The 25421-nt window shown below is 44.8% G+C and overlaps 1 protein-coding gene across 7 annotated transcripts; it reads left to right on the plus strand.

Annotated features, from left to right (window-relative positions):
- On the plus strand, positions 1-25394 carry HEATR9 (HEAT repeat containing 9). Of its 7 annotated transcripts, XM_053375801.1 has the most exons (16): positions 3-397; positions 1576-1625; positions 4753-4922; positions 7164-7260; positions 8437-8493; positions 11341-11397; positions 12487-12547; positions 13656-13786; positions 13902-14090; positions 15060-15152; positions 17711-17830; positions 18294-18367; positions 21653-21704; positions 23594-23680; positions 23791-23882; positions 24941-25394. In XM_053375801.1, exons 1-16 carry the CDS (start codon positions 301-303, stop codon positions 25023-25025), a joined length of 1512 nt encoding a protein of 503 aa, XP_053231776.1. In that variant the 5' UTR covers positions 3-300; the 3' UTR covers positions 25026-25394. The 7 variants fall into 7 exon arrangements, with proteins under 7 accessions (XP_053231778.1, XP_053231776.1, XP_053231780.1 ...); XM_053375803.1 differs by lacking the exon at positions 18294-18367 and having other exon boundaries at positions 1-397; positions 21657-21704; XM_053375805.1 differs by lacking the exon at positions 7164-7260 and having other exon boundaries at positions 4-397.
- Positions 25395-25421: the final 27 nt, after the last annotated feature.

A 25421-nucleotide genomic window follows, 5' to 3' on the forward strand; every position in this document is an offset into this window, starting at 1 on the left:
GGGTAGATCATCCATCAGGACAGTCTTGGATCCCCAAAGCAGTCAGAAACCATATTGAAACAGATCGAGATGATCATTATCAGGCTGAAGAAATACCTGGAATTGAATCACTCTCACTTCTGAGGTTATGCTTGGGGGTATGTAAAACAAAGGCCTAATCATAGTAGTGGTTTATGACATCACTCACTCCGAGCTCAGGAACAATGAGTCCTCATGAACCACCAGGTGTTGGCTGAAATATCTGTCTTCCATCAACTTCCGAAGTGATCAAAGCCAGGCTTGCAGTAAAAAGGGACAAAAATGGGTGGGACAAAAATGCTCCCAGAGAACACTTGCGGTGTCAAAGTGCCTCAAAAGTTATCATGGAGCTCTATGATTGAGATAATACAGGACAACGGTGAGTTAGAACTTCAGGAAATAATGTGATGTTGATGGTATCCTTTATTATTGTGTGAACTGGTAGCTGCTAGATCCAGGCTTCAGGCCAGATTCTTCCCTTCAAGTGTGGGTCCCTTTCCTCCTTGCCAGCAGAGCACTCCCACTGCAGAATCATTTGCTGTCTGTCTTCTTCTGAGTCCATACTGTACAAGGCGAGAGGATGTTCCATCTCATTCTGGTAATTGCCTGTGTGCTTGGAGAGTGGAGGCAAATAGACAGTGACTTCAGGCCTGGAGGAGGAGCAGGCCTTGGAGGCTGTGGGTCCTTTGCATGGTTGAGACAAGGGTGGCACTGTGGTCTAAACCGTGGAGCCTCTTGGTCATTTTAATACCAGGGAACAGTTTAGTGTGGTCCAATACAGTGGTACCTCTAGTTACGAACTTAATTCGTTCCGGAGTTCCGTTCTTAACCTGAAACTGTTCTTAACTGGAGGCGTGCTTTCGCTAATGAGTCCTCCTGCTGCCACTGCGCCGCCAGCACACAATTTCCGTTCTCATCCTGGGGCAAAGTTCTCAACTCGAGGTAACTCTTCCAGGTTAGCGGAGTTTGTAACCCGAAGCGTTTGTAACCTGAGGCGTTTGTAGCTCGAGGTACCAGTGTAGTTCAGTAAGGCTCATTTTTGCCCACAACTCATACCAAGCAACAGAGTCACCCACAAACTTTTCAGATTTGTAAAGTTCCTGAATGGAACTGACATGGGCTTGAAAGTTTTGTTATTCCGCCCCCGCCCCCCCCCCCCGGTCCAGCTCCATGGATTTTTCTCTCACCCTCTGTGCAAGTTTATCTCCCACCCTTGCCTTTATAGTAGACAAAAGCATGTTTAAAAAGCACGTGGTTCAAGTTTGGCCCTAAGGGGACATAGGATTTCTGCCTTAGGGTGCTGCCAGAAGGGTGTTTATTGTAGGATATCTGCTTCTCTAGTATACATTGTTTTTACATAGTCCACACAACAGTGCATGTCCTGTAACTTTTAACACCATTCAAAGTTTGTTTTGTTTTGTTCTTGTTTTGTATCGTGCTGCAGCACAATAACATTGGTGTTAGACATTGGTGTTAAACAGATATAAATTTGACTACCAACAAAGTAACATACTCCTCTGCCTAGTGATGGGCTTTCCTCTGCTTTCCTCCTTTTAGGAACTGGAAAGCCTGTCCGGTCCACGCTGCCAAGAAGCTCCGTTCACCAGGTCATAGCTGGAGCCCCATGATCTTTATCCGTAAAAAGCAATTTTGAACTATCCTTTCCAACTCTTGGCATGAAGTGGCTCCGAGGATGGAGCTATGCTGATGAAGGGGTGGGGCTATGTTAAATAAGCCCCCCTTCTCAGTGGCTTTTGTGTTCTGCGCTGAACAAAGTACAGTGGTACCTCGGGTTAAGTACTTAATTCGTTCCGGAGGTCCGTTCTTAACCTGAAACTGTTCTTATCCTGAAGCACCACTTTAGCTAATGGGGCCTCCTGCTGCTGCCGCGCTGCCGGAGCACAATTTCTGTTCTCATCCTGAAGCAAAGTTCTTAACCTGAGGTACTATTTCTGGGTTAGCAGAGTCTGTAACCTGAAGCGTATGTAACCCGAGGTACCACTGTAGATAGGCTGCAAATCTGCAACAGCCTCAAGGAGGCAAAACTTTACCCTCAGCCTAGACACCAGGGATTTTGACTGCTTTGGAACAGTCACAGCAGCTTTTTACTTCCCTCCATGAAAGCAGATGGCTATCAATTTCTCCTGTGGGGGAAAAATAAAACATTACACTTGGAAACAATCTGGCAGAGGGGGCAAAATCCACCTTCCAATCCTGGCTCTGAATGGCCTGCCTTCCTACGTGCATGTATGGAATGCATAATTCTTTTTACCTAGCTGTGCCTGCAATCATGTCCAAGAATTATATTCCTGTGATAGGCACACACTTGTTAACCATCTACTGCCTCCCTGCTTGCATCAAGCCTTGCCTGTTTTGAGAAAACGGAGGACTGGTTGGTATTCTGTAACTTTCCCAGCCTGCTTTGTTTTAAGCTTCTTTGGTTCTACCAGCTTGATTTGTATTTATATCCAGGCATGGTAGTCACCGCATGAATGTGTATTAATTATACACAAAATGAAGGAAGGTGAGGACAGGTGACCTCACCTAGCCCCAAGTCACCCCCCATCAAAGCAGGCTCAAAGCTTCTCAGAGCTTTTCAAAATCATTTTTCTCAGCAGCTAAAAGGCATTAGCTAAGCATCAGAAACATTCCGCTTGCTGTAACTAAAAAGATTGCAACAAAGGTAGGGAACACAGTCCATTGTTTCTCAGGCCTTTCTGATGCCTTCTGGCCTTGCTAAAGAACCACATTGCAACTTACTTTCTGTCCGGGAACCATGCCAGAACAAGAGATTGAAACATATCTGAACACTCTGAAACCCCTTTCCTGGGAAGGGTGCCAAGAGTCCCAATAGTCCCAAGACAGCTTTCTGTTCATGCTCAGAGGACTCCTGAGGGAGGAGAAAGGAGGAGGGAACAGGAAAGGGGTATATATGCTTGTGCACATGACTGTGAATTTCGTGCATGCTTTTTGTGACTTATCACACTTGCTCCTTCTGCCAGTTCATGGATGGTAGAAATAAAAGCCTTTTCTCCGAAACTATTCCTTGAGTGTCTGTTGACTCCCACTTCCCTTTCCCAGGCGCAATATTTTTCCCACCTGAGGGCAAAGCCTCATAAGGCTACAAAACGACAAATGCTCTTTACACATCGTCCCTCTTTTCTGCTGCTGCACCTTGTCCCATCCCAGAACCTTGAAGGAATTCTGGGAGCTGCTGCTCTTCAGAAATCATGTGCCACATAGGAAGACGTACTCACTGGCAATATTTACAGTTTTCCTCCACACATACCCTCCCCATCCAAATGATGAATGTCGCTTTCTAAAAAAAATAAACAGAAGTGAGTTCTGCAACATGCGGCGAAACATCGCACAAGGATAGCAGAGGCGTGTTTTCATTTTTAAGTATGGCTGGCTCTACTGAATGACTCAGGTCTCAGTGAAGAATTTGTGCTGTTGTTGTTGTTGTTGTTGAAGAATGCCCAGTCTGGAGCTTACGGAACCACAGGTTCAAGCAGGGCGAGTCAGGAAAAGCTTACCATCCAGGAATAGGCAGCGGCATTCTGAAATATTTACAGCGCTGGAGTTAGGGCCATGCAGGCAGTTCCCCTGCACAGAGTGCCAAACCAAGGCACCACAAAAAAATAGTAATAAAAGCCTATATTTATATGGGTACCTACTCAAAGTTAGGGGGGCACCAAATTTTGTCCTTTCCCAGGGCGCCATATTACCAAAGTCCGCCCTTGTATATTGGTTAGAAGAGAGAAAAAGCCTACGAGTGGTCTTGTACTTTGGTATAAGCCTTATACGATATGATAATCTTTATTGTCATTGTTCCATACAGAACAACGAAATTGAAAAAATCTACACCTGACATTCAAAAACCAACAAGCCTGCTATCCCTGCTATTCCGGCCTGGTTAGCCCCCTAAAAACTCTGATACCCCATAATTAAATACAATATATTCCCATAGAGACTACCTTACACTGCGTTTAAAGCCAAAATCACATTTGAATAGAAACTGTTTCTCAGGCTGCTAGTCCTAGTCTTTATAACCCTGTACCTTCTTCCAGAAGGCAGAAGCTGAAAGAGATAATTTCCGGGGTGCGCACTATCCTGCACTATCTCTGCAGCTTTCTTATGGCACCTGGAAGCATAGATTTGATCCAAGGTGGGAAGAGTACACCCAATTATTCTCTCCGCAGTCTTTACAACCCTGGACAGCATTGTTTTACCTGACCGTTCTGAGGCATGTGGCCATAGCAAAGGCTAAGGCTGTATACACACTATAACTCTAAAGCGCATTAAAAAGCACCTTCTTTCCATCAAAGAATTCTGGACACTGTAGTTTGCCCTTCAAAGAGTTAAACTCAACAACCCTTAAGAGACCAGAAATCCCAGAATTCTTTGAGGGAAAGAAGGCGCTTCCAATGTGGTTGTGTGGGGGGAATGCGATCTGCTTGTGCAATGGGACTGCAGCCATCCACATCCCCTCGATCTTCTCTGAAAGGATGGGGGAACCTCCAGAACAGGTTTAAGTGGGGCAAAGCAGAGTGGGGAGGAAAGTCTCAAAGTCTCAATGTGTGCATGCATACACCACTTAGGGCTACATTGAATTCATCCCATAAGTGTGTTTCCCAGAAATGTGTCTAATTAAGGGAAATCTATTTCTGACAATAAAATTGCTTTGCTTCTTTCCTGTAGTAGTCTTAGTGTTTTAATATTTTTCATCCTCAGATTCCTCGTGTAACTTACCCGTGTTCTCCTTCAGAATGGAGAACGTTCCAGCCCGTGGTCACCTTTGTCCAGCCCAGAATAGTTGAGCAGCCTGATGCAGCTAGCTTGAAGAAGCAATGCCCGTATCGGAAGAAGCTGGAAAAGCAGAAGAAAAAGGCCCTGAAGAAAAGGTAAGATATAGGACACCGAGTTTCTAAGTCTACAGGCCTGACTTGAAGTAATAAATGAATACTCCTTTAAGCTAAATCTCCAAGCTTTGCTGCTTGGAGCGCAAAGGATTCAGGCTATTCTATGCTGGTGCTAACACTGGTGTTAAACTGACTGTATAGGGTTGCCTGGTCCAAACAAAAACAAAGCAGATCAAACAATACTGCAAATAAAAGCAAGAGTGCAAATGCAGAAACAATGCAAAATACACAATTAAAAGCAACACCATTTTCTGGCCCTTTGTAGTCTTCAGGAAAGATACTTGAGTAAAGATATCCAGTAAATATATTTGCAAGATATTGGCAAAACAAAATAGAAATTCTCTCTTAGACCAACCTGATTGTCTTATAAATGTAAGTTAACAGAATAATGAAAGGAACAAGCCCACAAAAGAAAATAATCTTAACTTCTTTGGACAGGGAGTTTCACATACAGCCGTGTTTGTCTGCTTCCTCCAGTATCCAGTAGGTGGTAATAGCATATCACAGATTGTTCATCTTTGTCTACCGAGTCAATCTGAGACTTTTTAGGTGCTGAAATTGCCCTTTAGCAGAGCAAATTGAACTGTCTGTGTGGGACTCACCTCACTGATTTCATCCGCCTTTTGGATTCAGCTGGCCTCTCAGACATGAATAGCAATGGAACAAAATTTTATTATTTAATGCACCAACGTTTTATTATTTAATGCACCAAAATTTTATTATTTAATGCACCAAATACACCGGGGGGGGGGGAGGATGATTCACATACAAGTATATTGTATGCGTTTTTCAGAGTTAAATTTCATATGTTCAGTATTGCCCAGGTGTTTGTAAGCCACTTGCATTTTTTTTAACAATCTCTCATGTCTCATCAGCTTGGGAAATGAACAGTTACTCTAATGGTTATGGGGTTGCTCGTGCGTAAGTTGCCGCCACTCCTGGGTAGGTGGCCTGGTTAAACCTTTCCTGGCTGGACAGCCCCTCACTTCGTGGCTGTTCAGTCACTGGCAGAATCCGACAATGGGCATTTCTTCAACCTTTTCCAACATAAAAGTTGTTTGACGCCCAGTCTCCTCCTAGCCTCCCTGCGCGGAAGCCTTCTGCGCAGGGTGGGCGTGGGTAGCGGAGGACCTGTGCTCTCTCCGCTGGTGTCCAGTGAAGAGTCTCTGAGCCTGCTCTCCGCTTCCCCCATTGGCCCCCCTCCATCCCTGGTGTCGCGCTGAATTTCTTCCCCAACAGGAGACCTGCCTCTCTCCCTACTTGGCCCCTCTCCAGCATCGTCGTGGAGCCCCTCCTCCTCCTCTCGTTCCGATGGCAGTTCCCTGACAGTTACATACCAGACCCTCCAAGTGTCCCTATTTTCCAGGGATGTCCCTGATTTAGAGAAGCGATTCCCAGTTTCTGATTTCATCCTGGAATGTCCCACTTTTTCTTAGGATGTCCCTCTTTTCATTGGTGAAAGGGTCTACAGTTATTGCAGGGCCTACCTGCCTTTAGGGCTAATTGACGTGGTGGTTTGCATGTGCTGGCATGCAGTGGTTGTTATTTACTACATTTTGAAATAATAATAATAATTTTTATTATTTCTACCCTGCCCATCTGGTTGGGTTTCCCTAGCCACTCTGGGTGGCTTCCAGCACATATAAAAACACAGTGCTTCTTTTCTTAAAGAAATGTTTAGGGGTACTCTCCTTTTCCTACTGCCCCTCAATGAGGCCAAACTTAGATTCACAAAATATTTAGGGGTACATGCATACCCCTGCACCCCCCCCAGAAAAAGCACTGTAAAAACATAATAAAATGTTCAACATGTTCCCAATGTTTTCAGCCTTCAGATGTCTTCTAAAAGTTGTGCAGATCTTTATCTCCTTGACATCTGATGGGAGGGTGTTCCACAGGGAGGGTGCCACTGCCAAGAAGGCCCTCTGGCTGGTTAATGATTAATACAGCCTCCTTCCTCTTCCAGGGAGATATTTCTGTCTGTCCCATGTGTAGTTTGCATGACATGAACATCAGAGTTACCCCACGTTTTGAGAATCTTCTGCCTTCATAGTACAAAGTAATGAAAAAACTGCATCTCCCCAGTGCAATTGAAGGACTTTCTTGTACAGTGTGGATTTGTATTGCACTAGATTCCTTTGCTCGTTTTTATTCCTGCAGTGCTAAGCAAGTGCATTAACCAAATTTTAAACAGCCCATCACGGTGTCTTTTCTCTTGCTCAGGTCTGACTTTTCCCTCTCCAAGTATGTCAAGTTAGCAAGGATTAAAGAGAAAGAGAACTTCAGTGAGAAGGAAAATTTGAATCCTGAAAGGCTCAAGGTCAGAAGCCAAAGGTTATGATTTGCAACAGAACGGATTTAAGAATTAATTGTAGATTAATTGTTGCATGCTTTTTACTCATAGATCAGGGCAGGGATGAGGAAAGTTTTGTTGTGTGTGCCTCATTGCCAGTTTGAAATATGTAAATTGGCAAACATGGAGGAGGCCCATTCTTCATCCCGTTCAGATGGACACATGGTGCAATTTATATTGTTTTATGGGTATGGGGAGCTCTTCTTGTTTTCTTCATACTCTTATCTGTAAAGAAGGCTCTTTTTGTGAAGGCTGAATTCATTTATATGGCTCACTACTGTCAGTGGGACTTGACTACCTATCACTAAGACAGCCCTTTTCTTTATTTTCTACCATCGCAACAATCCTATGCATTATGAAGTGTCGCTATTATTTCCATTTTACAGGTGCAGGACTGAGGCAAAGAGGCAATGATTAATGTCACACCATGAATCCATGACAGAAGTGTACTCACTAACTCTTTATCTCCCTAACTGGCACTAGAAGATCAGTTAAAACTCACTGGCCTTAGTGGGAATTAACGGTGCGGCTAGCCAGACAAAGCAAGTTGGCAAAAGCTTTTTAGCACCTGTAATGGTTCTAGGGGTTGCTCGTGCTGGGTTGCCTGGCTGGGTTGCCTGAGTGAACCTTTTCTGTCCGGACAGCCACTCACCCGTGGCTGTCTCAATCGCTGGCAGAATCCGTCAGTGGGCGTTTCTTAAACTTCTTCCAGCAAAGAAGCTCTTTGACGCCTAGTCTCCTCCTACTCTCTCTGCGCGAAAGCCTTCTGCGCAAGGAGGGCGTAGGCAGCGGAGGACCCCTACTCTCCCCGCTGGTCCCCGGCAAGGAGTCATGGGACCGCCTCGCCGCTTCCGCCATCTGCCCCCCTTCTCCACTGGTGCTACGCCGATTCTCTTCCCCAGAAGATGGGCTGCCTCTCCCAATCCCGGGACGCTCTCTGGAATCCCTCTGGATTTTGCTCTCTCCCTCTGGCACTGATGGCAGTTCCCTGACAGCACTGTTTACAAGAGAATTGTAATACATCATAGGAATTTTAACACTTTTAATACAGCGCTCTCTCTCTCTCTCTCTCTCTCTCTCTCTCTCTGTGTGTGTGTGTGTGTGTGTATGTGTGTATGTAATTTTTATTTTGTGTGCTTGCAGGCTCTCATAAACTATTTAGATTCTCCTGTGGAACTTGAGCAACTCTATGCAGCTCAGGTAAAGTTAAGACTTCTTATCTGTTTATTTTTGAGCTTGGCAAAGCCTTTCGAAAGGCTTGTTGTTGTTGTTGTTCTCCCCTTCCAGATTTCCTTTAATAAATGAGTGATATCTGCTTTTAAAAGAAACACAACAAAAAGCAACAAAGCTAAGTTTATCAGAATTTTAAAAGCGTGCCAAGATTCCGGCTCAGAAATCATATTGCAGATTAAGTCCTTTTACTGGTTAAACTTTGGAACTCACTGATAATGGCCACCAGCTTAGATGACTTTAAAAGAAAATTAGATAAATTCGTGCAGGATAAGGCAACCAAGGGCTGCTAGCCATCATGGCTGTCTCCAGTCAGACACAGTATGCTTCTGTGTATTAGTTGCTAGAAAGTGCTGGCAGGGAGATTGGTCATGTTCTCAGGTCTGGCTTGCAGGTTTCCCATGAACATCTCTTCGAGAACAGGATGCTGGACAAGATGGGTCATTGGCCTGATCCAGCAGGCCCTTCCTTTTTACATTAGCGGTAAGGAATTACAGTGGTACCTCGATTCTCGAACGTAATCCGTTCCGGAAGACCGTTTGACTTCCGAAATGTTCGAAAACTGAGGCGCAAAGGGCTGGCTGCAAGTTCAGTTGGAAAAATTGGAAAACATGCAGTGGAAGCCGTTTGACTTTCGAGGCTCGTTCAAAAATGGAAGCAATTACTTCCGGGTTTTCGATGTTCGAAAATTGAAATGTTCGGCTTCCAAGACACTCAAAAACCGAGGTACCACTGTATTTCCCATGGAAAGACACTGCGGTCTCATGTAAAAATTCAGATCCATGTGCCTATCAAATGTGTAGACCTTCTAGGAAAGGGCCATTGCTCATTGATAACAAATCTTCAGAAGCTCCCAAGTTCAGTCCCTCTCATCTCCAGGAAAGACTCGGAATGTCTCCTCTTTGAAACTCCAGAAAACCTCTGCCAATCAGTATAGAAAATACTGAGCTACATGGACCAGTGGTCCAACTCACTATAAAGCAGATTCCTAGTAACCTTTTTCCTGCTATACAGAGTTCTGCGTACCTTAGGGATGCTTATTTACGGTATTTATTCTGGGTCAAGTTCGGAAAACCGGTTTGGAGGAATACAGAGGTGGCAAAGACCATTATTGGGGAAGCAAGGACCTTCATCTATTGGCCATGTTTGTGTGTTACACTAAATTGTCAGCGTAGGCGTGGTAACATCTGGTAAAGCCACTGTTAATTGTGTGTTTGCTTCTTTAAATTTTGTTAAGCTATAGAAGTATATATATACTTCTATATATATATATACCTTGCCGACAAAGATCCGTATAGTAAAAGCTATGGTTTTCACAGTAGTGATGTATGGAAGTGAAAGCTGGACTATAAAGAAGGCTGATCGCCGAAGAATTGATGCTTTTGAATTATGGTGCTGGAGGAGACTCTTGAGAGTCCCATGGACTGCAAGAAGATCAAACCTATCCATTCTTAAGGAAATCAGCCCTGAGTGCTCACTGGAAGGACAGATCGTGAAGCTGAGGCTCCAATACTTTGGCCACCTCATGAGAAGAGAAGACTCCCTGGAAAAGACCCTGATGTTGGGAAAGATGGCGGGCACAAGGAGAAGGGGATGACAGAGGACGAGATGGTCGGATAGTGTTAGCGAAGCTACCAGCATGAGTTTGACCAAACTGCGGGAGGCAGTGGAAGACAGAAGTGCCTGGCGTGCTCTGGTCCATGGGGTCACGAAGAGTCAGACACGACTAAATGACTAAACGACTAAACAACAACAACAACAAGCTATAGAAGTGACACAGCAGAAATAGAGCAAAGGTTTGGCTGGCCTCTAGACTCTCTGCCCATGTTGTGCTTCCCCAGAAGTCCTTTCAGCTAAAGCAGGAAACTTCGAAGTGGCGACTTGCCTTACCTTGCACCTGTTCCAGGTGGATGGGAACAGCTCAACTTGTTTATGGTAGGGGCAATAGTCTTGGAAAACGCCCTGGGGGGTGCCTCTGCAGCCCCAAACTCCAAGCGTCCTTCAGTATGCGCAGCTCTGGAAAAGGCATTACCCTTCTTCTCCAGTGTGCTTCAGTGACATATATCAAATGATATATGCACACTAATCTAGCATAACACAGCAAGAAGCATGAGACATCGTAGAGCTCATTATGTATTTACCCACACACTATGTACAGACAAAGGATTCATGGCGTCTTCTCTCTCCAGCTCCGAGAGGAAACAGGCAGGAACAAGTAAAAGCAAAAGTACAGTACAATAGTACATACAGCAGAAGAGATAAGACTGTCTTCCATTCCCACACTCTTCCCAGACAGGCATGTGATTTACACCAATCTCATCTGCAGCATCGGAGTCGTGAAATACTAACAAATACAGTGGTACCTCGGGTTAAGTACTTAATTCGTTCCGGAGGTCCGTTCTTAACCTGAAACTGTTCTTAACCTGAAGCATCACTTTAGCTAATGGGGCCTCCTGCTGCTGCCGCGCTGCCAGAGCACGATTTCTGTTCTCATCCTGAAGCAAAGTTCTTAACCTGAGGTAATTTCTGGGTTAGTGGAGTCTGTAACCTGAAGCGTCTGTAACCTGAAGCGTATGTAACCTGAGGTACCACTATAGTGGGTGATGAATGCCTTTTGTTTGAAGATGTGGTGGACCAGAGAAAGCAATCGAGTGCGGGTCAGCTGTGTGCCTTTTCAAAGCCTCTCCAGAAAGCAGTCTTGTAGTTTGTAGTGCATTTATATTTTTCAAGGCAGAAACAAATTTCTCTGCAGTTTCCTGCAGGAATTGGGAGAGGCCGTCCTAGTGATTATTCTGATTTCTCTGTCTGTCTTCCTAGGCCCTTGGACAACTCGGGGTTCCTGAGGAATCTGTCACATCTGCACTTTTTAAAACTGTAAGTAGAATCCCCATGGACTCTTGTCATCTTGTGATGGGCATTTGCAGACTTTTCTAACTAGATACTAAATGGGGCATTTGGCTAGTGCTGGTATAAATCTCCCTCATACTCCATAGCATCTGGGAGGGAGGAGTGTGATGGGAACGTGATATCATTGTGTGACACACACCACATGCCAGTTCACTAACTGTTACATGCAGGAGCAGTGAATTCTTGAATGTGGTGGCATCTCGTTATGCATTTCCTTTAACAGCTGTTTCTGGGGATACACATGGAGGGATGTGGGTCAGTGGCAGCCCTGCATCTCCTGTAACATCTAGTTAGGTAAAGGTAATGGGACCCCTGACCGTTAAGTCCAGTCGTGGATGACTCTGGGGTTGCGGCGCTCATCTCACTTTATTGGCCGAGGGAGCCGGCGTACAGCTTCCGGGTCATGTGGCCATCTTGACGAAGCCACTTCTGGCGAACCAGAGCAGTGCATGGAAATGCCGTTTACCTTCCCACCGGAGCGGTACCTATTTCTCTACTTGCACTTCGTGCTTGCGAACTGCTAGGTTGGCAGGAGCAGGGACCGAGCAACGGGAGCTCATCCCGCCGCGGGGATTCGAAGCGCCGAACTTCTGATTGGCAAGCCCTATGCTCTGTGGTTTAACCCACAGCTCCACCCGCGTCCCACCCTGCTAAGTTATCATATCTCACCATCATGTGTGTGACTCTTCTGAGGTTAAATATAGAGCCCCTTGTAACTGTGGACTGGAGCAAGACTCACCATAGTTATTGCTGGGGAAAGTTTTCGTACCATATTAAGAACTTGTTGGGGCTGGAGGGAATTTGCCTTACCATGCAGCATATGACTTTTCACAATTAATTTATAGGCATTTGCTTTTCACGCGCCTCCTCTGTGCTTATGCTATATATACAATCTTGGATTGAGCTGTGCCCTGGTGAGTGGGCAGGCAGGGTGCTTGGCTTTGGTCTTTCGAACCCTTCCACTTCTACTCTGTGCACCTGTGATATGCTTAGATGTTCATGCATGTATAAGTAAGTGGTTTCCAGCTGGCCTGCCATTAGTACTTATTCTCTCAGTTTCAGGAATGCAACAGCTTGCCTTTGCAGTATGAAGCAGCCCGGTCGCTGGCTTTGCTAGGTGAGTGACATTTCGCCTCTGATCATTATCTACACAACACAAGATCGTTCAGCACAGTTTGAAGCCAACTTGTTTGGACAGCCATAGTTAGCGCTGACCATGCCCCGGTTTGGACAGAAAAACAAACCAGAGTTAGATGGACTTGAGCTCTTTTCTTCCTTCTTCCTTCTGGGGTGGCTAATTTTCTATTATTACTCACAGAGGAATGCTCCCTGGTGCATTTATAGCAATCCTCATGTATTATAGGCCTTGTCACATGCAAGCAGAGGAGGGGTTTTTTCCTCCCTCACAGCTTTCTTTTGCACATTTCACACTTGTGGCAGAATTGTAAAAGGTGACTTCCGGTCCAATCTGTTACAGGGATATAACCATTTGAGGTTCCTGTGTGGGCTGATATTTCAGATTACTTTCTGTTGGATTTGAATGTTTTGATTGCTTAGAACCCCCGGCCAATTTTTTTAGACACATGTGGACTTTGATTGAATTGGAGACTTCTATTTCCTGATGGACTTCAGAGTGAGATTAAGGAAGGAATCCTTGGACTGGGAGCAAGTCCAACTGAAATTAGTAGAATTTGTTTTCAGATAAACACACAGGCTCCAAATTGCCCAGTGATCTTTTTCAGAATGCCTTTGAAGACTGAAATCACATCTGTAAGCAAGATTTGAGCCAAGGCTCAGCCTTACAAACTTCTTTTGGATACCGCAGCTCAGCCTGGAATATCTGAAGTATTAATAACCAATCATAATAATAAGCAGCCTACTTTCACTTTTTGTTTGCTAAAGAGTATCAACATCCGTCCTCTCAAGCTGGCAAGCAGGTGTCGGTTTGGTATTTCTGTTTTTAAAGGGGGAAAGAAATATTCTGTCTAGAATATATATCCTCAGAATTGTTTTGCCTTGTAATGTGCTTCCCCTCCATTGTCACTTTATTTGTTTATCTTTTATCTAATTGTATTTTTATTGCTTTGCATTTTATTTTGAATATGTTTATGTATGCCCGCAGAGAACTACAGTTAAGGGGTGGCAAATACTGCCGGTAATTAAATAAAACTTCCTGGGAGTTTTGCTTTCCCCTTTGATCACTGCCTCTTGATTCTCTGGAGCAGGTTGCCTAGATACCTCTGTAGTGAAAATGCTAATTAGACACCTAAAGGATGCGAGTCTGAATCGGAGAGAAGATACACTGAGTGCGTTGAAGGTATCCCTGCAGGCCTGGTCAATGACACCTGAACTTGAGGTAATATGTGGGGCTGTATTACAGATAGACATGTGCTCTGCCAGTCTCTTTCTGGGCCTATTTAAACAGCTTTCAGATCACTGTTGCACCTAATGCAGCTGCTCTCTTTCCCTAGTGGTATTGGATAGGTGCCCGGTCCAGTTTAATCCGAAATCTGCGACGGTTGGTGAACCTACAAGATCCCATGGACAGCGTAATATTCGATGCAGCCCTTTGCTTAGGGTACCTGGACAAGTATAATCCAATCGCACAAGAGACTATGTTCATGTGCTTGTCCCAGGACGACTGTCAGAGGAAAATTCAGGTGGGGCTGTTACATAAATGGACAGAGAGATCTGAGTTGTGCTTTGTGGTCCGAATACCTCTATGAAGTGAGTCCCTGGGAAATATTTGCCCCGGGACAATCACAGGGGAAAGGAGAAACAAAACTTGTTATGCATTCTGCCTTCTCACAGGGCAGGGGGCGAAGTTGCAGTTATTGCTCATTCCCCATGTTTAAGAGAATATAAAAATGCACATTTATCAGCCACCTTCCCCAGTTTGCTTCCCTTTTTCTTAGCTAGTCATGGCCTTGAGATGGGAGAAATCTGCTATGCATAGGAATAGCCATAATCAAGAACATTTACCCCAGATCTGTACTGTGGCTGCACCCAATAGTGGATGAAGGTGCGAGTGGAGGGAATCAGATTTAGGCTGTAGAGCAGTGTTTCCCAGCCCTGGGTCTCCAACTGTTTGTGGACTACAACTCCCATCATCCCTAGCAATTAAGACCAGTGGTCAGGGATGATGGGAATTGTAGACTGAAAAAAAAGCTGGAGACCCAAGTTTGGGAAACACTGCTGTAGAGCTATGGTGAAGCTTTTTCTAATACCTCATTGACCGTATATCATTTGTTTGTACATTTGCACATTCTCCATGGAAGCTAGAAGCTTACTTTTTAAAACCTGGTTTGTTTGTTTTTCTAAAGAAAAGCCAAGAAGAAAAAGACACAACTTTAGGATTCAGTTGAAAGGATTTAAACTGTAGAAGATCAGATTCCTAATACGCCGTCGGGAGAAGAGTTGGGCGATTGCATTAAGTTGTTTTGGGATCTCCTTTCCTACAGTTTGTCAGGAGTTCAGGTTCAGGGTCTGTCGTATTATTTTAATGCTACCTTTAATATTATTTAGTTAAATGAGACTTATTGGCATGAAGCCCAAATTGTCTTCCTCTCCACACATCTTAGCCCACTTTGAACACATGTTCTCTCTCCATCCATGTATTCCTCTTCTAGGCTTTGGCCATGCTGGTAAAGCAAATGGCCATAGTGGACCCTGTAGTTATCAAAACTGTTATTGACCAGCTTCAGCGTTCTCCTTTGTACAAGGTGAGCAAATTTTGTTCTGTAGAACCCTTTCTGTGGTATTGAGCCAGTACAGTGGTACCTCGGGTTAAGTACTTAATTCGTTCCAGAGGTCCGTACTTAACCTGAAACTGTTCTTAATCTGAAGCACCACTTTAGCTAATGGGGCCTCCTGCTGCTGCACGATTTCTGTTCTCATCCTGAAACAAAGTTCTTAACCCGAGGTAATATTTCTGGGTTAGCGGACTGTATCTCAATTTTGGCTGAATTTCCCTTCCACTCTTTTGCTCATCCATGTATCCAAAAATTTGCTTACTATTTTCTCTCTACATGCTTTTTCATGGATGAATTTGGCTGAAAATATAGATTTGTCTGAGCTTCTCTCTCTCTGTTTAGCTATCTTACAGAATGATTCTATTTATCTATATTTACTCAGAAATAAGTTCCTGGGGGTCAGGGGTCAGCAACCTTTTTCAGCTGTGCGCTGGCCCACCATCCCTCAGACCATGTGGGGGGCCGGACTATATTTTGGAAAAAGAATATGAACAAATTCCTATGCCCCACAAATAACCCAGAGATGCATTTTAAATAAAAGGACACATTCTACTTATGTAAAAACACGCTGATTCCCAGACCATCCATGGGCCGGATTGAGAAGGTGATTGGGCCGCATCCAGCCCACAGGCCTTAGGTTGCCTACCCCTGCTGTGGGTTCAATGGGACCCCTTCCCAAGGGTTTATGTCTGGAACTTGTTTTTCCTGCACAGTTCTGGATCATTTCAAATAATAATCTCAATGGAATGGCCTCAGAAATGTGTGTGTTATCTCTACTGAAATGTCAGGGGATAGGGGCATTGCTGCTCCTATCACAAAAGCAACAAGCAGTCTTGTTAGTCTCAAAGCTAACAAATATATCATGATATATATAAAGCACAAGCTTTTCTGGGCTTGAGTCTACTTCATCCATAACACATGTGTTAGTTTTTAAGTTAAGTTACAAGACCTTATGGTTTTTGCTACAACATACTAACATCACTACCCTTGTGGGGGCTGATAGAATGTCAGTTTGAGGCAGATTTAAACCAGAGATGGCAAACGGTTGGCCCTCCAGATGTTCAGCTCCCATCAGCCTCAACAGCACGACCAATGGTCAAGGATTACGGCAGCTGTAGTCTAAAAACATCTGGAGGGACACTACAGAGTTCTCAACCCTGCTTTAGGCTGAGACACCATGCCTCTATTTTTCCTGAAACTGCTCAGTTCTACATGTTATAATTGGATCTGTGCAACTTCACTTGCTGTTAGTACATGGGGATTTGTCCAAGGCACCAAGCATGTTTGCATTCTCCAGTTCTTTAGGCTACTGCTTCTCCCAGAACTCCTTGAACATGATTTCCTTTTTAAACAACAACAAAGGGGCATATTGAGCCTAAGAGAATCCCCACTGAACTTGAAATCACCTTCCTAGAATGTTATGGGAACAGCCCAAGATGCATGATTGAATCAAGGGTTTGCATTTGATGCCGCAAGAATTGTGATCTATGCAAAGTGCAGACCAGCTAAGACCACCATCTTTATGCACCCTCAATTAGAGATTTGTTTCTGAGAAAAATCAGGTTTGTTTCTGAGAACAATATGCATGGGATTGGGTTACAAGTATTGTATTCTTTTTTTCAAGGACTTCCTATCACTGGATTTCCCTCCTTCCATTGTTCCATTTGTTCATGTTCTCAGTAGTTTAAAAGTTTTGTCCATGTTGCGGATGCAGCTTGAGAAGAAGAGGTGGTGTGGGGAAACTGTCTTTAGAGTTAACGGTCTAGAAGGAAAACATAAATAAGAAAGCAGATTTTTATTTCTTATATAAGCACAAAGTAACATGGATCTTAGGGACGCGGGTGGCGCTGTGGGTTAAACCACAGAGCCTAGGACTTGCCGATCAGAAGGTCGGAGGTTTGAATCCCCGCGACGGGGTGAGTGCCTGTTGCTTGGTCCCTGCTCCTGCCAAACTAGCAGTTTGAAAGCACATCAAAGTGCAAGTAGATAAATAGGTACTGCTCCGGCAGGAAGATAAACAGCGTTTCCGTGTGCTGCTCTGGTTCGCCAGAAGCGGCTTAGTCATGCTGGCCACATGACCCGGAAGCTGTACGCCGGCTCCCTCAGCCAATAAAGCGAGATGAGTGCCGCAACCCCAGAGTCGGCCACGACTGGACCTAATGGTCAGGGGTCCCTTTACCTTTACCTAACATGGATCTTGCCTGCCTTTGACGATGCATGCCTTTGGACTGGCATCCTGAACAAAAGCTTTTAGCTTTTCCTATATCCTATTAAGTTTATTTTGTTTACCCCTTTAAGTTTCTTCTTCTTCTTCTTCGTGTTGTAACAGTTTTTGTAAGCTTTGAAAATCAGTAAAACATAATTAGAAAAGAAGTGATGGGAAGTGGTGAATAGTGGAAGAAAGAGTGGCAGTCCTACTGGGGCAGGATGAAGAGCAGGTTGGAGGGACAGTCTGTTGAAATACCACAAGCACATGATGTTTGTTAAATGGATAGTTTATGTCCTCTTTTTTGCCTCTTTACCCTCAGCATCGCGTTGACGCTGCAAGACTTCTAGCCACCATAGGGCTCGAAATCATCCAAGAAGAAGGCTTGGAGGAGGAAGTGTTCAATGTGCTTCTGGAGAAGTTATCTGAGGAACCTTTTCTGGTGATGTTGAACTTTTCAAAGCTGTCCCTTTGGTTTTTCAGTTTTGCGAACTAGTTCTGCCTTGCCTTTTAAAATACCCAAATTCTCTAGTTCTCCATCATGTCCTATTCCATTCAGATGCCATCTGCGCCTAAGCAACGGATGTCAAAAATGTACGCACCTCAGCTTATGTTTTTTAATCATATAGAAGCTAGTTTGAGGGCAAGTGCACCACACACAAGTATTTCTCAAGAAACTACAGAATACATATGGATTGTGGCTAACATAATGTGCACTCTGCTTCAAATACCAGTGGTGGGAGCGCACTGGGGTTGAAGTAAACAGCAATGTGTACACAGCCTGAGTTATCCACAGAATTCAAACTGAGAAACTATGATTAATGGTGTTGGTTCAAGGAAACAATAGGTATAAAAGCACAATTCCTAGATGCCAATATCAGGTTTGTGTCTCATCCTTCACCCAGGTTGTGAGGCAGGCTGTTGCCTCAACTGTTGAAGAACTGAACATAAAGAAGCGAGTCTGGGACATAGTGGAGAAGTAAGCTGCAAGATAAGGCAACGATTCAATGTATATTCCATTTTTTTCCTTCAGTGAGAGAGACCCTAAAGGTGGCTGCAACTTCCACACTTCTCAACTGCAGGGGTCAAACCGCAGAAAGTGCCACCTGGTGTGAGGCTGTGTTCACCCTGTAAAAGCACATTTTCCCCCTCCCAAAAAACCCAGGAACTGGCTTTTTGTTAAGGGTTCTGAAATTGTAGCTCTCCGTGTACTAAGCTACAGTTCCCAGGATTTTGGAAGGGGGTGCTTTAATTGTATTGTGTGTATGCAACCTGGGTGCAAAAGGAGCTATAGGGCTGCACCTGCCCACACACTTTACAGAACCCAGCATTTAAACCATAATTTCATGGACTAAAATCCACATTCTTAAGGCTCATGAAAGCTTGTATTGTCTTAAGCTGCATACAGAGGATTATTAGAGAGTTTTAAAAAAAATATTATAACAAAGTTACTGCAAGACTTATACACCTTTAAAGGCAATTCCTAGTGGGAAGGAGCAGCGGCAGAGCAAGCTGAGAGGGCGCCTGGGACAGCGCACATGCCCTGTGCCCAGGGGCGGGGCCAGCCGACTGCGGGGCGAGCCAAGCCGGGGCAGGACAGTCTGCGGGGCCTCTGAGGAGTCTGCCTGCTTCCTCCCACTCAGCCGCCCTACAACTGAGGGGGAGGCAGCGAGTGGACTGTTTGGGGCAGCACGGAGCCTGTGGGCAGCCAAGCCACCGTGTTACTCACAGGAGAGACGTGTGGCTCGGGCGTGCTGCAGGACCTGCGATGAGTGCCACCCGGCATTTTGTCACCCCCCTCAGTGGTGACACCCGGTGTGGCCTGCCCCCACCACACACCCCTTCCTCTGCCCCTGGGAAGGAGAGGTAGACGCTAAGAGACAGAGTGAGTCCCATTCAGAGTCAGAGGAGGAATTTCCCTGAAGGAGGAGAGGCATGGATTGTGCAGACCACTGGCTTTTCTGGGAAACAAAAATCCTTGGCTGAGCTGCTGGAGTAGGTCGCAAAGTGGCTTAAACAATATTGTAGAGCTGTCATTTCTTCAGTACACACACATTTTTTTTAAAAAAAATCTTGACCCACTGTGGTCTCTGCTCAAACTAGTTTAGCAGCTTTTTGTAGTGCTTTAATCTAGAAAAAAGGCAAAACTACCCTACTGAAGCATGATCTGAATATTGCAGCAGCAGATGATGATGATGGTGATGATGGTGATGATGATATTTATACCATGCCCATCCAACTGGGTTTCCCCAGCCACTCTGGGCAGCTCCCAACAGAATATTAAAAACAGAATAAAACTTCAAACATTAAAAACTTCCCTAAACAGGGCTGCTTTCAGGTGTCTTCTAAATGTCAGATAGATGTTTATTCTCTTGACATCTGATGGGATGTCACAGGGCGGGTGCCACTACCGAGAAGGCCTTCTGCCTGGTTCCATGTAACTTTGCTTCTTGCAGTGAGGGAACCGCCATAAGGCCCTCGGAGCTAGACCTCAGTGTCTGGGCTGAACAAGGGGGGTGGAGATGCTCCTTCAGGTATACTGTCCCAAGCTCCCTTTTGCATCTATTCATATGACTGAAAACCTCTTGTGCTAACCATGCATCACAGCAGACTCCTAGAGCACATTTATTAAACAGATAACGAGCAGGACTGGTCCTGAGGCTTGCTTGCACAGAACTGAAATGGTGGAGGGGAACCTCACAACCCGCCTACAGAAATCCCACCGCACCTGCCGAACTGCAGGAAGAGTGATGGCTACATTCAACTTCCTTTCAACCCATGACACATGAAATTTGGCAAGACATTGGTGTGAACCCGCACTCTAGTTACATAACATATTCCGGATTGGAGTCCCGTGGCTGCTTTTTCAGCTCAAACATGCTTTTAAGAAAATAGGTTTACAGTGGTACCTCAGGTTAAGAACTTAATTCGTTCTGGAGGTCCATTCTTAACCTGAAACTGTTCTGAGGTACCACTTTAGCTAATGGGGCCTCCCGCTGCTGCTGCACCGCCACCGCACGATTTCTGTTCTCATCCTGAAGTAAAGTTCTTAACCTGAGGTACTATTTCTGGGTTAGTGGAGTCTGTAACCTGAAGCGTCTGTAACCTGAGGTACCACTGTATTGTAATGTGTGATTTTGCCATATAGTGAAGCTATGTGAAAGGATGGGTGGTTTGCCACATATGTGACCCTGAGGCAAATTAAAAATAGAGGAGGGGAAGTACTGATTTTTCTGTTAGGGATTGAAATATTCTAGGCCAGAGGCTACTTGCAATCTAGTCATCTTTGCTCCATGGGAAGAGGCTGCTGCAATGCGGAATTAGGGGAAAAAAACCAAACAGATCAGACAGGACTCTTTAGGCCAGCAACAAGGCTCTGCCCTCACCCATTATATTTGCAGAGTTACTGGGGTTGCTGTCTTAACCCCACATATTTAGGATTAAGCCACATTGAATTCAATAGGATTTACATCTGAGCAGGCATGTGGCTTATCCACACTTCCTCTTGTGTCTCAGCTGCTTCCCTCCCCTGCTTTTTAGCGCTCAACTGGAGCAGGCAGCATTTTGGGTTTCCCCCAGATTGCCATTTGTTCCCACCTATTGCTAAAGAGTGGGTTTTCCCTGGGAAAGGAGAAGGGCAAGGGGAAAACTGCTCGGAACCCATGCTTTCTAGGCATGGCACAAGCAGAAGTGTGAACAAGCCCTTGGCAAGGATTGCACTGTAAACTACTGCTGTTCACAGGATCAGAATCATAGAGCTGGCAGGGACCATGAGGGTCATCTAGTCCAACCCCCTGCAATGCGGGAATCTTTTTGCCCAACATGGGGCTCGAACCCAAGACCCTGAGATTAAGTTGATTGAAGGCTAGTGCAAAGGAAACCATGAAATAGGACACTTGTTGCTGTTGTCCCTCGCCCAACCCCCCCCCCAAACATCCATCTGTACACAGCCTTGTAACCTGATCCTATGCATGTTTACGGAGAACTAAACCTCACTAATTCATTCCCAAATAAGTGCACTTTGAACTGCAGTCTTGTTCTGTGGCATCTCTCATCCAGGTATGGGATGTTTGCATCAGGAGGATATAGCTTTGGTTGAACTGAGAAGGGAATATTTGAAAAGGGTTCTTTCAAATTGTTGAGAAATAATATCACAGTGGAACTAATATCTCTTTTTTTGGGGGGGGGGGGGAATCTCATGGATATGAACATTTTTCTCCTTCTCCTCTGAAATGTCAGCAAATGCCTCCTTTTTTGTCCATAGGCAGCTAAGGGATGACAAAGATGAGATCCGAAAGAAGGCTGTGATTGCCTTAGTAAGTCACACTTCATGTTTAGTCACATAGCCTTGGAGCTGTCAGCTTGCAATCACAAAATGTACATTATTATTATTATTATTATTATTATTATTATTATTACGCAAGCAGTGCTTTTTTTCAGGAGGTACTCAAGTGTAAGCAATATGGGCGCCTCTTTTTGTTGTTGTTAAAAAGTGTGGCACTTACTGTAACAACTTCATGGGGAACGCTGGCACCTATTTTTCTAGAGGGGGGAGCACTGTATGCAAGGATACATAGATTAGTGCTCAACTGGAGAAACTCTGCTGATGGAAGATATCCACCAGCTGAATAAGAAGGAAGGCTGTTTACCTCCCTCTCCCCACTCTACTGACTTCCAACAGCGAAGAGACGCAAATCAGATATTGCCAATAGTAAGCTGCATGCTTGCCTTTGGGATTAAACTGTTACAATAATTCCAGAGCCCCAAGAATGTCTTCACTACTCACCTAAAGGCCAAGGTGAGAGATTGGCTGGACTTCCCAAAGAAGGAAAGTCCATAACCATCACATTCCTAAGCCCCACATGCCCCAGGCAGCCAAGTCTCTGAATCACCTTTTGCCAACCTGGTGCCCTCCAGCTGGTTTGCACTGCAATTCTCACCACTCCTGACTATTGGCTGGAGCTGATGGGAGTTGTATGTAGCCCAGAAACCTGGAAGGCGTCAGGCTGGGGAAGGCTGCTCTGAAGGCAAAGGGGCGCAGAATATGGTCTCCAGTGATGAACATATGCAAACTCAGAGATTCCTGGTCCCAAGCCGTTTTGGGCTTTGTTGTTAATAACCAGAACTTTGAATTGTGCCCAGAAAAGAATGGGAAGCTGGAGCAACTCACATAACACCAGAGTGTAATGTACTCTACAAAACTGACGCCAGCCAACCTTCTTGATAGCTATGTTTTGCACCAGCCGAGGTTTCTGAACACTTTTCGTGGGCAGGAACTCAGAGCATTTGGAAGTCATCTAATTTGGAAGCGAGTTTTATGGCCAAGGCATGTGTGAGTGTGGCTGGGTCTGCCTTTCCCAAGAAATTATTGGGCCTAAAGCTCTTGAGAAGATTCAGAAATACTTGCAAGACATATAGGCACTTCCGGACTGTCACAATTTGTGGTATTCAGTAACATAGCAACAAATTCAGGCTGCACAATTAGAATCAGCCAGTCTGACTGTACCAGGAATAAGCCCCACTGGAGCCCCAGCTGAAGCTGGACAAAAGGCTATTGGACCAAAGTATCTTATAACAAGGTGTGGTCCAGGAGTACTCCCAGGTTTTTAGGTCAACATCCTATCCAATGGAATGGTAGTCTTCCTGGCCAATAGCAGTTCTGTCTTGCGGATATTTAATTTCTGTTTGTTTACCCTTAACACTTCCTGTTTGTAGATTATACATTTGTGTGTAGATTTGCTTAGGGAAACGAAGCTCCTCAGATACATGTGGTACTGAGACCTCCGGGTATGGGGCGGTATATAAATTTTTTAAAAATCAATCAATAATAATAATAATAAATAATAATAATTCATGTGTCCATCTATTATTGTGAGAAGAAAAGTGCTCTCTGATCATGAAAGATGGCTAGATTAAATGTTATGGCACACCATTAAGAATAAAATATATATTTAAAGAACATAAATAAATGAGTAAGTTAATTTGGATATGCAGAAGATATTAAAAATAAAGGAACTGCAGAAAGGGGGGAAGGAAGTCAAGTTTTAAAATGTCAAAATGATTGTAAAATCAGTGAAATGTATATATCTGAAAAGTATAAATAATTTTTAAAAAAAGAATAAAATGCCAATTTGAAAATGGGAAGCTTTTCTGCATCTTGTTTTGCTTTACATAAGTGACACTTTGCTCCTCTGCCTCTCACTAGGGTGTCCTTGGCATTCGCAATAAGAATTTGTTCTTTGCCATGTTGGAAATGCTGGAGCTAGACACCTGTGAGGATGTCCGCATCCAGGTTGGTACCAGGGCAGTTCAGAGGCATGTAGGATGGAACCTCCTGTGCTGCTTGCCTGTGTCTCTTTTGATGATCAGTAACTTGGGTGTCTCCCTACATACTCCTCACAGGTTGTCAGGGCATTTTCCACTTTGGGGATGGACAACATGCATGTGAGGAAGAGCCTTGTGAAGAAAGCACAGACACAAGGGATTCTCGCCAGGTATGATGCACATTAAAGGTAAAGGTACCCCTGACCATTAGGTCTAGTCGTGGATGACTCTGGGGTTGTGGCGCTCATCTCGCTCTATAGGCCAAGGGAGCCTGCGTTTGTCCGCAGACAGCTTCCGGGTCATGTGGCCAGCAGGAATAAGCTGCTTCTGGTGAACCAGAGCAGCGCACAAAAATGCCGTTTACCTTCCTGGCGGAGCGGTACCTCTTTATCTACTTGCACTTGACATGCGTTCGAACTGCTAGGTGGGCAGAAGCTGGGACCGAACAACGGGAGCTCACCCCGTTGCGGGGATTCGAACCGCCGAGCTTCTGATTGGCAAGACGTAGGCTCTTTGCTTTAGACCACAGCACCACCCACATCCCTATGATGCACGTTAAGGGGTGCACAATAAAGTAAAAGCCATGCCTGATGCAACTCCCTGAGAGCAGGAGGTCTGTTTGAAGGCCGTATCAGAGCAGCAATTTCCTAAGAGGCAGGGACAAGGGAATAAGTGGTGAGGGGTAAAAATCCCAGAAGCAGCCCCTGTAAAGTCAAAGTTGAAGCAGAGGCATTCTGCAACCAGCTAGAGTAGGTTTCTTAGTTGCTCAGAACCTTTGGCAAGCTTGATCAGGGCGCTTCTTATAAGCCAGGAAGCATCCTCAGCTGCCTGCACATCTTGTTGAATGGAGGTTTCCTTGTCTGGTCCTTCCTGCCGTTTCCTTATAGAGGATTTGGATGTGTGGATGTGGTGGGCATAACAAGGAATCACAGGTGCAAATGGAGTGTGCTAAAAATGTGTCTCTTGGGTTCCTGGAACTGGGCACTTGAATTCCTGACATGGGGATTCTTAGTTCAGCATCAGGTTTCCCATGCAAAATGCTACAACGGCAAGTGAACATTGCAAAAGGGGTGTGGGGGGAGGGAGAGTGTTCTCTGGGGATAGGTAATTTACTAACTGGCAGGATAATCCTATTAACGGATTCAAAAATATGGCGTTCCCCAAAGGGAGTTTTTGCTCACCTTCCTTTTCTTTTGCATTCTCCTTGGCACTCCTTCCTCCTTCGCAGAGAATGTTCCAAAGCCTTGGAGTCACTTGATAAGGTCTCCGATGCCCAGAAAGAGTATATGCTCCAATCCTTCAAAATCTACTGAGACGACTTCTTTCTTTTTTGACTGCGAGAGCAGAATCAAGGCAAGGCAGATGGAATAAAACATCGCCTCTGGTTTTCCAGTGGCAAAGTGTGTGAGAATATATCTGAGCAGGCCTATTCACAGAGCGCATTTCTTGAGCAGTTGCGGGCATCTCACAAGCTAAGTTGATGGCAGATTTTCAGACCATCTGGTTACCTATCACCCAACTGGACTTTCTATAATATTTTCCTTTTGACTACCAGAACTCCTGCCCAAGGTCCTTTGTTGATTTCCAAGCTTCTCCGTGTCAAACTTTGCTGTGTAGCCACAAGAAGCAGAAATGCGTTTCTTTTTAAACGGGAGAGCCTATAATTAATGCTGCAGATTCAAGTTCTAGGATACAGATTATTGTTATTG

The sequence above is a fragment of the Podarcis raffonei genome, chromosome 2, assembly GCF_027172205.1.
Source record: "Podarcis raffonei isolate rPodRaf1 chromosome 2, rPodRaf1.pri, whole genome shotgun sequence".
NCBI lineage: Eukaryota > Metazoa > Chordata > Lepidosauria > Squamata > Lacertidae > Podarcis > Podarcis raffonei.

Bases quoted from the DNA above. Each gene is read 5' to 3' on its own strand.
- HEATR9 (XM_053375801.1), top strand. From the start codon at position 301: ATGGGTGGGACAAAAATGCTCCCAGAGAACACTTGCGGTGTCAAAGTG. The intron at 4,923-7,163 runs GTAAGATATAGG...TCTCTTGCTCAG, and splicing joins AAAAAGGCCCTGAAGAAAAG to GTCTGACTTTTCCCTCTCCA. The intron at 21,705-23,593 runs GTAAGTCACACT...GCCTCTCACTAG, and splicing joins AGAAGGCTGTGATTGCCTTA to GGTGTCCTTGGCATTCGCAA.